This window comes from Pygoscelis adeliae, unplaced genomic scaffold (genome assembly GCF_000699105.1).
Source record: "Pygoscelis adeliae isolate BGI_AS28 unplaced genomic scaffold, ASM69910v1 Scaffold103, whole genome shotgun sequence".
Classification (NCBI taxonomy): domain Eukaryota; kingdom Metazoa; phylum Chordata; class Aves; order Sphenisciformes; family Spheniscidae; genus Pygoscelis; species Pygoscelis adeliae.
Window position 1 is genome coordinate 1,549,256 of NW_008824723.1, and position 12,414 is coordinate 1,561,669.

Consider the following 12,414-nt stretch of genomic DNA (forward strand, 5'->3'; position numbering starts at 1 on the left):
GCCACCTTCCCGTCAGCCCCCGCGCGCGAAGGTGAGGAGAAGGGGAGCCCCAAATGGCGGCCTACCTGACGCACCAGCAGAAGGTGCTGCGGCTCTACAAGAAATCCCTGCGGCACCTGGAGTCCTGGTGCATCTACCGGTGAGAGGCGAAGGGAGGTGGGCCTGGGGAGGGGGAGGAGGCCTGTTCTTCCTAGGAGCGGGGCCTCTCATCTCCGCACTTAGCTGGGGGGAGGAGGGGGCTGGCCTTCCTCGCCGAAATGGGGCGTTGGGCTTGACTGGGGCTTTGTCCCCTTTCCTTTCCTTCTCCCAGTCGTGGCTGAAGGAGTGAGGAAAAAGACCCTGGGACACTTGTCTGTGCCTGCCACAGAAAAGGGCGATGTGGGAACAGGAGCTCCTCAGAGCCCCTGGCCAAACCCTGTCTTTGCGCAGGGGTGACTGGTGATGTTGCCAAGCTTTGTGTGTGATTAGTTTTTAGCTCCAATGTACGTCACTGTGCTTAACCTCTGTCTGTAGAGACAAGTACCGCTACTTTGCCTGCCTCCTGAGAGAACGGTTCGATAAGAACAAGGATGTGAAGGATATGGTGAAAGCTACAGAGCTGCTGAAAGCAGGCGAGGAGGAGTTCTGGGCAAACCAGCATCCTCAGCCATACATCTTCCCTGACTCCCCTGGGGGGACTTCCTATGAGAGATATGAGTGCTACAAGGTAAGGTGGCCTGTAAGATTGTGTATTACTGTGCTTACCTTACTGTTCTTCTAGTGAATGTAAAGTGAATGCTTTAAGTGGACTTTCATAGGGCTGCAGCTTGACTCAGCAGTATCATTTCTCTAATATTTTACTGCTGCTGAACATATTGCTGCTTGCGTGGGAGAAGCTGTCCTGCTTCTCCCATGTGACGGGAGATCCTTAAAAATGGAATTTGCCGGTCTGTCTGAAGACAGCTGGCTTCTTTTTGCTGGGATAATCATCTGCTCTTTTGCCAAATGGAAGCTGCTCCGCGATAGGTCAGGCAGGCACAGGGGAAGGGTTGGAGCTGAGCTGTGAGAGTAAACAAGGTGGAGGAATCTGCTGCCTGTTGTGGTGCCATCTGGTCACAGCCTTGGTTTCTCTCTGGTCTTGTCAGATGTTGGTTTGGCTGTTGGGGGACTTCTCTTCACTCAGTCCCATCGTTCTTCCAGCATTTTGAATAATGGTACAAATTATCATTTCCCTTCATACGCTGTAGTGCCAGATACGTATTGTACGTCACTGTGTGATAGGTGGTATGCCTAAAAATAGAAGCTGTATTCTTGCAATCTAAGGTGCTTCTAGAGGCTTTCCCCCTCCCCCCCCAGATTGTTCTGTTTAGGAGAAAAGAAACAGGTTTCATAGAAAAACACAGGGTTTTTGTTTTCTTGGCATCGGCTCCTAATGCATTACGAGAAGTTAATACTAACCTAGAGAGCGCATGCACCTGCTTTCTCCTGATTTTGAAGTAAGTGCGTACACAACACTAGATCTGATCAGATCTTCACGCGCAAGAAGCCACGTGAAAGGAAGAATCTGATGTAGATTTATCAGGGGCAGAAAAAAGAACATATGAGTGAAAAGGGAGGAGGACTTAAGCTTATGCCAAGGTCACAGGCCTTAACAGTAATAGGGATAATAGTGAGAGAGAATCCAGACAGAAAAAAGGCCAGTTGAGCAATAAATGGTCAAGATTAGTCTTCGTATAGAAATATAATCTGGTTTACATTCTCTTTTCTTTGCCCTGTTTGATATGCTAAAACTGTCCTTTAACAAAATGGCTGTCACAAGGATTTGGCTTGTTTATATCAGTGACTGTCCATTGTGGATGCTGCTGCAAAATGTAGTTTTTAGATCTCAGCCTGTGTGATGGTTTTAATCATTGTTTGGTGTGTGTGGATTTTTTTTTTTTATATATTACTATTAGAAGCTCTGCTATTTCTGTTCAGTCAAAGGTTTACTCAGTGGTGAGAATCACAGCAGGAGATTCATCTAAATGTCACTGTATTCATGTAAACGTCATGAAATTCATGTAAACGTCACTGGATGAATGATGGTGTCGGAGCAACTTCTTAATCTTTTTTTAAGAATTGGGTTTTTTTGTGGGGTTTTGTTTTTTAATCAATGTTTCTGTCTTTAAAATGTTAACATGCAGTGATAGGCTGCTGCAGAATTTTAAATTTAACTTTTTTTCTTGACTGGACATCTTAGAGGTCAGACCATTATCAAGATCTTAAAGGCCACTAATTTTTTTCATTAGTTGTAGACAAGTGGAAATGAGCTGCAAGGTTCTGTTTCTGTAAAAGAAAATGAATTAATAGTTGGAGAAAAGTATCTCTACCCTGCTGCCTTTGAGAGAAGGAAAAGAAGAAATGAGATCTTCTCTTCCACCAGATGGTATTATTTTGAGAACTTTAGGGTAAACTGAGATGACCTGGACTTGTCTTCGGGATGCTGTGATTGAAGCAAGTCACTATGATGTCTTCCTATGACTTAGGATAGTGTGTGAAACAAAGATTAAAAGTACTGACCTCAGCCATATAGTGCCTTGAGACTAACAGTAGTCAGGTAGCTCTTAAAGGGTGTTTTTATGTAGTACTTTCCTGGGTTATTTATCATTTTAATACTGGCTTCAGTGATTGCGTTTAGTTCTTTTGAGTGTGTGTACTGTATATGATTTAATATGTAAAAATAATATATATGAAACTTTTTTTGTCTAACAGATTCCTGAATGGTGCTTGGATTACTGGCATCCTTCTGAGAAGGCGATGTATCCTGATTACTTTGCCAAACGAGAGCAATGGAAGAAGCTGCAGCGGGAAAGCTGGGATAAAGAGGTCAGTGCTTGCTCAATGCCAAGTAAAGCCTCTTTCGCACACGAGTATTTTGTGTGACGTTTAGATGTGTTCTTGGAAAATATCTGAATGCCTACTGTGCTCTCATTTAGACTCTGCTTTATTAGAACTCGTCAACGTGAAACGCTGACTTGACTTAAAATGCCTACACAGAGATCTCAAGAGTTACAGCTTCTTATAAAGGTTGTGAAGGGAATTTGAAGTTAACGCTGAACCTGCAACCATGTTTCAGTTAGTGCAGGGCTGTTGCAGCAGCTTTGCTAAAGGAAATTTCAAAGTGGGATGAGAAGAGATTAATGACCAGAGAATTCCTCTGCTGCTGCTGTGAAGCTCTGACACTTCCTGGTTGTACCTTTGAAAGTGACTTACCACGGTGTTTATTGTTTGGGAATTGAGAATAATTTCTGGACAACCTAAACAGATTCAGTTGGAAAAAGTTGATGTTCTTGGAATAGTTCTTTAATTCAGTTGTAGAGAAATAGTTGGATTGTATGTAGTATGGCAGTCTTACCAGAATTAACATACTGGCAGCCAGCACTTACGCTGCTTCAAGAAACATGTATCGAAAACATCCAAAGGGCTGCTGGTGGCTTGCAGAAATAGAGGTCTCCTGCTGACTGGAATGGAAGTTGTTTAGGACTTGTAATTATCTGTCAGCTTTCAAAGCAGCAAGAGAATGCAGTCTGTTTAATGTTGCAATGGTAGACATGAATTATGTGGAAATAATGACCTTTTAAGTAAAATTCCTAAAAATTCCTTCTTAATTAGGTAATATGCAATGACTACTGAGTTTAAGTGAATACTGAGAAATGCAGAACCTGCCTGTCAATCGAAGGGGTTACTGCTGGTTCTTCCCTTCTGAAATGGGGGCCAGTTCTGCTTACCGCCTGGGGACTGAACACCACGTTATGGAAATGTGCTTATATGTACTAATGCAATTTTATGTCTTGTCTTCTAGATTAAGCAGTTAGAAGAAGAAACTCCAGCTGATGGTCCAAGTACTGAAGCTTTGCCTCCAGCTCGTAAGGAAGGGCATCTGCCACCACTGTGGTGGCAGTATGTAACAAGACCTCGTGAAATTCCCATGTAAAAGCATTATTTCGCGTGAGAATTAAAGCGGCCTATCTTCTGTAGGCAGTAGACATGTCAGTGACTGCATGCTACTCTGAGTAATACAAAATAAAGCCAAATACAGTAAAATAGAAGGCATTTTTCTGACATACTGTTCTTCTATAGCATGCACACTCTTCCAGTTTGTGCAGTGTAGAATAGATGACTGTTAACACCTACACTATATACCTAAAATGTCAGAGAACACTGACCAGCCTGTGAAGAAGTCTTAATGGGATACTAACTCCAGAGCAAGTTTTATAAAGGTAAATGTATATTGCAGCTTTTACAGTAAGAGTTAAAAAACTCAACTGTGAGACTGAAAAAATTGGCCACATAAAACGCATGTTCCCAGAGAAAGAACATGAGCTTAAAGGGGCAGGAGAAGCAGATTTACTGGGGGACTGGATCGAACGATAAGCAACTAAACTGAGAGTAACGCTGTGGGGGGCCAGAGCCTGTCTCCCACTGCAGAGAAGGGGGAGGCAGTGGATGAAAATTAATCAACAGTTTGTATCATCAGCCTGGTAACTTGGAATCTGGCACTAAATACGGGCAAGGTGATACATGCTTGTGCCACAGCTGGAGTTGCAAAATACTGACAGCACCAGACATGGGCTTTGGTTGCTCCTGGAATGAGGGTATTTCTAACCTTGCGTAGGGATAAAGGCTTCTTGCCCTCTCCCCACCTCGTTAGGCTTTTGGCTGCATTTTTCACTTAGGTGACAAATCTCACAAGACATAAACCCTCCTTACATCGTCATGCTTTCTTGCTGCCATGGATAACATCATTGCTGTAGAGCACCAGAAGAACATTCACCCCCATATAAAAATCCTAGAAAACTGCGGAGCTCTATCAGTTAGAGCAAGTAGCCTGCTGAGGAATATGGCCCTTGTATGCTCATTTACGGGTCACGGACAGTTCGAGCAGGCAGTGCGATACAATGAACGAGGTACAAAAGCTGTTTGCTTCCAGCCACCTTCCCAAAGCATCGATGTAAGACACAGGAAATTTTGCTAACAAACACTTCACTAACCTCCCAGTGAGTGAGAGAACAGACAGGATATAGCCACCTAGTAAAAGCTCGTAGGAAAACCTTCCTGGCTCTTCGCTGTTCTCTCTTTTTAGGGCTAGAAGAGAGGAGATTTGGGTTACCTAATCTGACTTTCATTCTACAGGACCTATTGGGATTGTACCATATTTAACCTTAAGGCTTAATTTTTCCATTAACTCCAACTTAAGGCTTGAAGATAACAAGAGATGGCAAACGCACTAACTTCAGCTGCTTTAAGGACTAAACATTTAGCTTGGGTGTAAGAAAAGGCTTTAATCTGGCTGTTTCTCAGAAATTTTATGTGGCCCTCTTCAGTAAGCCTACATGCTAAAATATGCCTGAATTTTCGAAAAGAAAAAAAGACTTCACATATTCCACTGTTGAGAGTTTCAGTTTTACCGGGAGACTGGATCTGTTCTCTCCCTCCACGAGTCCAAAGGCAGTACAGCAGACTTGAGGCGTGCCCTTTTCCGGCACGGCTGTTCAGCGCACCCCTCATCTCTAGCCTGTTCACCTGCTCAGCACGGAGCTGGGTCTTCTCTCCGCTCAGGTATCGGTGCTTTTCTCTGCTGTTTTTCAATACTGAAGGTACTTTTCTTAGCAAGAGTTCCAACCCGTGCCCCTTTTTCTAACTTGTTACAGGGTTCTAATACAGGGTCTGCTCCACCAGCATTGCACTTCCCTAAAGTACAAATGCCGATTTGCTTTAGCAGCTACTTGCATCAGCCTGAACATGAAAGGCCAAAACCAGATGTGGGCAAAATTCACAGGGCAATACAAAATCACAGGGCAAACCCAGCTGACCTGCCCCGCTCCTGAGCCTGCTTTGCCGTCTCCCCAGCTCGGCGCAAGCAGCCCTCGGCTCAGAGCTGGAGCCGTAACTGGGTGAGTGCCGGCGGTACAGGCAGGCTGGGGGCACAGGGCTCCGCCCCATCGTGGGGCAGAGCCTGTCAGAGCAGTCAGCGGGTATACACCAAGTGGGTCTTGACTTCTATGCAGACAAATGCAAGCTTACAAAAAAGGTCCCCTCTTCCTGCACCTCACCTTCCCCCAAAACCCTGTTCCTCTGCTTTGCTTGTCTGGAAACTATATTCAGAAATAATGCAAACACCAAAATACTCCTTTTTTAATTATGTGTGATTTTGCACCCTTCCTCCCAGTCAGGCAACCAACCGCTTCTTTCTTTTTTTGGCTAGAAAACAGAGCAAAAAGTCCCTCCTGACTTTTACAAACACCTGAGCAGGTCTGACTGATGTTCCCTAACGTGATGGATGCCCCACATCCCAGCATTAAAAACAGCAGCAAACCCCCCCCACACCCCGCACAGAAGAAACATTTTGCACGCACAGCTGCAAGTGAATCGGCTTCGCTGTAGAAGCAGCAAGGATGAACTTCAAAATGAGGGCACCTGGCCAAGCAGTATGTGAGATACAGCCACAGAGAGACGGGGGGAATGAAACTATCATCCTTTTGGAGACGGGACGTATTTCCAGCCAAACCACCTTGAGTTTTCCTTTAACATCTTCACAACAAATGGAAACGTCTGGACAAAAACGAGTATCGCAGTGGCAAGGAAATTAATTAGGCCACTGCGTGGTAGCTGCAAGGGGGAGCAACGTCCTCCCTCTCTACCTTTGTTCCTGAGAAAGCTGAACAACAGGAAGTCATCAATCACTCGGGGGCGTGTGGGAGACAGCACTGGTGGTGTGCTTGATAAATTCTGGCTGTAAGCACGGGCAGTGTTGACATTAGCGACTTTCCTCCTCTGGCAAAAGGAGCTGTGGTCCAGCACGGAAGCAGACGCGCAAACATGTCGAGTTACCTGCGCTTCCTGGCCAGGCAGCAACAGTGAGGGACAGAGAAACGTCATCGGTTATTATTTAACGGCAATTTGCATCGTTAGCACTGCACCTTTGCTCTGCTACTACCCTTCCAGTGCACATCACTAAAACACAGCTATAGGCGATTTTATTCACTTATTTTTTAATTCTCTCTTGCTTCTGTTACACGCAGATGGAACCTGCGTGATCTTCACAAGTCTGATGAAGGACACCATCGATAGCCAAAGCTCTGGAAGCAGAAAGTCTTTAAGAACCGAAATACAGAAGTTTTCCAGCAGTTCTTTATTTATAATGTAGGCTTAAGCAATCATTACAATGTAGAAGGGAGACACACTTACAGCAATTATTTATACCAGTTTAGAACAAAAAACTGCACAGGGAGAGGTCAACTCTCAGTACAAACTAGCAACTAAACCACAATAATTTACCATTAGAAACATTTTATTTTTTAGCTGTGACACTGCTTTTACAATATGCAAAAACACAAACAATAGAACTATCCAAAGTGTTTTGTCACATTCTTTCTACATTGAATTTGGCAACATTTTATATTAAATTTTACTGATTATACTAACGTTTAAGAACTAAACAAGTGAAAAGCTGTACTGGGGTACAGTTACATCCATTTATTTCAAAGGTTTAAATAACACTTTTAACTATTGAGATTATCTCCTAGCAGTTTTTGTTTATGCAAAAACCATCTCAAAGCCTCATTTGCACAATGCATCAGCTACTGTATCAAGATTGGTGGGCTACACCACAGGCACTACTGTTTATTATATTCTGTAATAAGGAGCTTGTTTTTCAAAGAAAGGAAGGTTTAGTATTTTCTAAGAATCATGCCTTTTTTTTTTCTTTTTGCTTTTAAGCCATAACAAAAAAAAAAAGGTTCGCAACCACAGCAGTGTAAAATGTTATATAGAACACAGTGACTACACAGTTACTAGAAGTTTCACATCCAATGCGGTTATGTATTAAAGCATAAGGGGTTATGTAGGCAAGTCTAGAGCCAACAGAAATCTGCAGAGCGCGTGGCGGAAACTAGCCCCTTACATGTAGTATTTGGTGCATTTTTAAACAATCCTGGATGCGCAAGTCTGGTGTCCATCCACGCGTGGGTCTGCTGTGGGTGGGCAGATGGCATCCTTCCGGACTGTCTGGTCCAAACGCGGGTTGTGCCCTGGGGTCTGCATATTTCTATCAGCTTTAGGAGACGGGTATTGCAGCAATAACTTACTTTTACTTTAAGGAAAAAATCCAACTCTTAATAATTCTATCAATAGCGTTCCAAAAAACATGACTTAAAGTACAAAAAAAGAGAATATAGTGGTCAGACTCCCGGTATTATCAAAAAAACCGTATCTCTCCCCACCCCCCACCCTTCACCCCTCTCTTTTCGGCATTTAAGAAAAGCCAATCGACTGCCATTTAAAAGAAGTTAAGAAAAACAAGCCCCTGTATTGGAAAGAAACATTCGCAGTTTATTAGATCACAAGCTGGTTACACCTGTCAAATTGTTAAGTGTTTTCTCAAAATATTTGGGCTTTCCAAGGCGCCCAGCCTGCTGGGCACAGTCAGAAAAAGGCATTTTGATAATATCTAAGAACTCCCTGCTTGCATTTTAAAAATGTTTTCACATTTGTAACTGCCTTAAGCCTGTCGTCCTTGTTTGTATTCAGTGAAAGGATGAGTGGAACAAAAAGTGAAGGTGGAAGAACCAAGCCTACACAGTTAAGGCTGCATGCATGTGACTGAGAGTTGTTGCTGTGCAGTCAAAAAAGAAATGTGGAAAAAACCCAGTCTTTAAAACACCCTACAGAAACAAAACACTGCAATCCAATATGGCTTATTCTGATGCATTTACCATGAAGCTACTAGTAATTAATCCTACTAGGCTACTTTTGTGCAACAGCATCTGCTATTTTGATGGCATCTCCCTCCCCCCACTACCCCCCAAATACTCTACCAACTGCAGGTTTCTTCCTTGCATTATATATTGCTTTTATTGTCAATTTTTACTCCTGCTCTTCAAACCTCTCTTTTTTTAATACTTAAATGAGGATCTGTTCCTTACAGCTTGACTGAAACTTTAAAGGAAGTCCCATCATTTTGTTTTTTGACCTCACTATTACAAGGCGCTCTACAAAAGCTTGCAAAAAAGCCAAATTTTCATTAAATCCCTTTGCTGAAGTTAACTACTCGACATTTTTTTTTCTCCTATGATTTAAAACTTTACAAAGAGAGTTATAAAAAAGGTAAATGGGATTTGGCACCTTCAGAAAAAATTAAAAGTGTAACTTAGATCAAAAAATGCAGAAACAAAATCATTGATATTTACAAATTAAAACACCAGTGAAGATTATGTCTTACTACGCTCTTTCACCTTGTTTTCTCTTTTAGAGTACTTTCAGACTGTCTGTTACCGAGTATCTTAAAAAATTCATTGATTACAGATTGGAATGGATAAAGACAAATTAGTTTCCTCACAGTTCCTTCTCGGCGGCTAGTACTCTGGCAGCTTTTCCACTCCTAGGAAATACGAGGTGCTGAGCGATCATTCGTGGTCGTCTTCTTCAGTTTGACACCACGCCGAATGGCGTTCAGCATATCTTCACCTTGCGGGACATCCCCAGGACTCAGCTCTCCGGGATCAAGCTCTGGCTGGCCCGCGGGCGCGAGGGTGCTGACACCATCCCGGTCGCTTTCTTCCCCCTCGCTCTCGGGAACCGTTTGCCTCTGCTCGTCGGCAGCACTCAGTTTCTGGCTTGACGGCGGAGGGTTGACGGATGCTTGTCCGCTCCATGAGGATGAGGGCATGCTGGTGACACCTTGCCCACCATCTCCTGCTGCCGGAGACTCGGGACTTTGCTCGGGACACTCTTCTGTCCCAGCGAGGGTGCCAGGCAGCCCCCCTGGGATATCAGGGACAGTTGGTGTTTTGACAGGAATTACTGGCGTCTTGATCGGAATCGGACCTCCCCCTATGGTACCGCGTCTGACTGAAGGCTTGGTGGAAGGGGTCCGTCTGATGGTGGCGACGCCGGGGGTGACTATGACCGGTCCAAGCGTGGTTGGCAGACCTGCAGTGGAAGCAGGACGCTTGGTTTGAAACATTCTGCGATAGGACTGGCTAATGTCGCTGTTTCTTGGGATGGTGGAAGATTTGTCAAACTCTTGTTGTTCTGCCTCCTGGTCACCACTCACAGAGAAATAATCATAATCTGAAACTGATGCCAAAGACAAAGTCAGGAACAAGCTGGAGAAGACAGCTGAGTCACGTCAGTCAGTCTCAAGTATGCATAACCAAAAAAGTATATATAACCAAAAAGCCTGGAGGTCAATAGCAATTAAGAGAGGTTTCACCTTTAGGAGGAAGGAAGCCTGAGATACTGTGACCAGTCTTCAGACTGCGTGGCTGAAGGCAGGCACTACAGCAGACTGACCCTAAAGCTGCAGGGTGCCCACATCTCTTGTGAAGGAGAACGAGAACTGTACATACTCAGTACCTTCTCTGAAAAGAACTAATTAAGTAACGAAGACGCAATGTTTGTTGCCAACATTAAGATACCAAAACCAGCATCCTACAAGCCATATGCTACCACTTGCAGATACGAATACTTAAAACAGTCAGTGACTAAAAAATGTACTTTAGACTAGGCAATGTGGGGCTCAGAGGACTGTGTACCAGTGATTTCAGCAGCAAATTTGCTTATTTTGCAAACAAAATAAATCCCAGCTGTCAGCTCTGAAAACTCAGCCTCAGCTTTAATAATTGCATCGGGTTCCTTCCTCTCCATGTAACTGCTGAGCCAAGCTAGGCCTTCCGCAGGCCCTGCTGCCTCTTGTGATTGCACAGCCCAACCGGCCTCAGCTGAGCAAACAAGGCGGTTGCTGAACTGCAAACACCAAACTCGGTCCCTCTCAGCTTGCTGCTGGTTCTGAAACAGTGTACAAACCCCAACACCTTACTGCAGCTTCCCAGGTAGGCCCAAGCTGAGATCTCCAATGGATTCTTTTTCCAATTACAATATTTCTGCTTAGGTAGGAAATAAAAGGTCACAAAGGGAAACCAAGAGCAGATTCGGAGTACTGATGGAACAAAAAAGCAAAGCTCATGAGTGCATATCTGCTAGAACAATAGCTCAGAAAGGACACTACTACCACATGAAGTGTATGATGCGATACCAGTGTCATTCCACTTAACCCACGAAATATAATTCCAGCATCTTCTTTAAAATGGTAGCATCCTTAAGCTAAAATCATTCTAGTAATGCACAAGAAAATACGATCGTTCAATACACTACGCAGCAATCCAGGTTTCTATTTAGTTAATAAATCCAGGCTGCATTCCAAGCTGGAAAAAACTTCACAACAGCAACGTTCACCCCTTTCTCCCCAGCTGACTACAAAGCCAGTGAGTGATAGCTGCTGGAATATAGCTCCTTGGCACCGCGGGGTGAGTGTATGATGGCCAGGCTGGCAACGCTCTGAAAAGGAACATCTCTTGGATGGGTACCTTGAGATGGGATCGTGTCCTCTGAACAGCATGGAGTTGTTGTCTGGGTGCTGTAGCCGCTGGAGCACTGCAAGGAATCCCGACTGCTCCTCTGGGTGTCCAGCTGCAGCCCTCTCGTCAGAGCGAGCGCCAGCTCCTCGCAGGCCTCCATCTCCTCACCCTGCTGGTTACACACAGAAAGGAGACTCATTACGTCTAGAAGGGTTAATCGCTCTTCACCGACTTTTAGCTTTCTGTCCTCCCAAGCAGAGCTTGTCACCATCGCAGCCCAACAGGATTGCGTCCACCCATTTACTAGGGCTTCAAAGAAACAGACGCTTCTTTGGATGCCGTTGCTCCACAAATGCCAATACCCAGTGCCATATTCTCTCATGCTCATGTCGCTTCCACTGACCACCCCACCACCACAGCACTCCTGCTTGTCGGATAAACACGTGCCAACATGAAGCATGGCAAAAAAGTATTGGCAGGAGCTAGCACATCTGCTTCCTTTGCACCAAATAGCGTATTCAAAATTAGAGCTTCACCCTTGCGGCAGCCGACACCGTCATGCTCCGAGGTCTCTGGGCCTCCTCAGGGGGCACGGGTGGTCCGCTCTGAGCTCCTCCATTGAGATCTGGGTCGCGTTTTTCTTTGCGACGTTGCAATGTGTTCACCATTGGTTGATCGTATGGGCCTGGTTTGGCCCAGTCCTAAGGAAATGTGCTTGTTAGTGATAGCTTTCATCAGTAATTGTGCTTTAATTACAAGTAAAACTATGCAAAAGGGCAACAGATTATGTATCAAACTGGATATGCCTTTCTGAATAAGGCCAGAAATAAATGAATTTTGAGGATATTAAAAATCTTCACTTATAAAACCTATCTCCTTTATTAAAGGGAATCTAAATTTCCTATTCTACCTAAGTGTTCTTATATGAAGCTATTTAATATTTTAATACTATAGTTTTCTCTAAATGAAATTCCACTGTGTTAAAGCCTATATTTTCAGAAATTCAAATGCAAAAATCACCGGCACACATATACATAAA

At 44.1% G+C, this 12,414-nt stretch overlaps 2 protein-coding genes across 2 annotated transcripts in view; one reads left to right on the top strand and one right to left on the bottom strand.

The window, feature by feature from the left end:
* Window positions 1–7: 7 nt before the first annotated feature.
* Window positions 8–4,071, top strand: NDUFB9 (NADH dehydrogenase (ubiquinone) 1 beta subcomplex, 9, 22kDa). Its single transcript, XM_009323347.1, has 4 exons — window positions 8–139; window positions 514–706; window positions 2,731–2,844; window positions 3,821–4,071. The coding sequence occupies exons 1-4, from the start codon at window positions 54–56 to the stop codon at window positions 3,950–3,952; spliced, it is 525 nt and encodes a 174-aa protein (XP_009321622.1). The 5' UTR covers window positions 8–53; the 3' UTR covers window positions 3,953–4,071.
* A 3,063-nt stretch (window positions 4,072–7,134) lies between these two features.
* Window positions 7,135–12,414, bottom strand: part of MTSS1 (metastasis suppressor 1) — a 117,328-nt gene continuing 112,048 nt past the window's right edge. Inside the window, exons 13-15 of the mRNA XM_009323376.1 lie at window positions 11,912–12,076; window positions 11,385–11,547; window positions 7,135–10,095 (exon numbers count right to left, since the gene is read on the bottom strand). Of these exons, the coding sequence (XP_009321651.1) occupies window positions 9,398–10,095; window positions 11,385–11,547; window positions 11,912–12,076 (1,026 nt within the window). The 3' untranslated portion in view covers window positions 7,135–9,397. The remainder of the gene's footprint in view (window positions 10,096–11,384; window positions 11,548–11,911; window positions 12,077–12,414) is intronic.

What these genes read in the sequence shown, in the direction of transcription:
- NDUFB9 (XM_009323347.1), top strand. Translation starts at nt 54, where the DNA reads ATGGCGGCCTACCTGACGCACCAGCAGAAGGTGCTGCGGCTCTACAAG. An exon ending in GAGTCCTGGTGCATCTACCG is followed by an intron (nt 140 to 513) that starts GTGAGAGGCGAA and finishes CTCTGTCTGTAG; the next exon opens with AGACAAGTACCGCTACTTTG. An exon ending in AGAGATATGAGTGCTACAAG is followed by an intron (nt 707 to 2,730) that starts GTAAGGTGGCCT and finishes TTTGTCTAACAG; the next exon opens with ATTCCTGAATGGTGCTTGGA.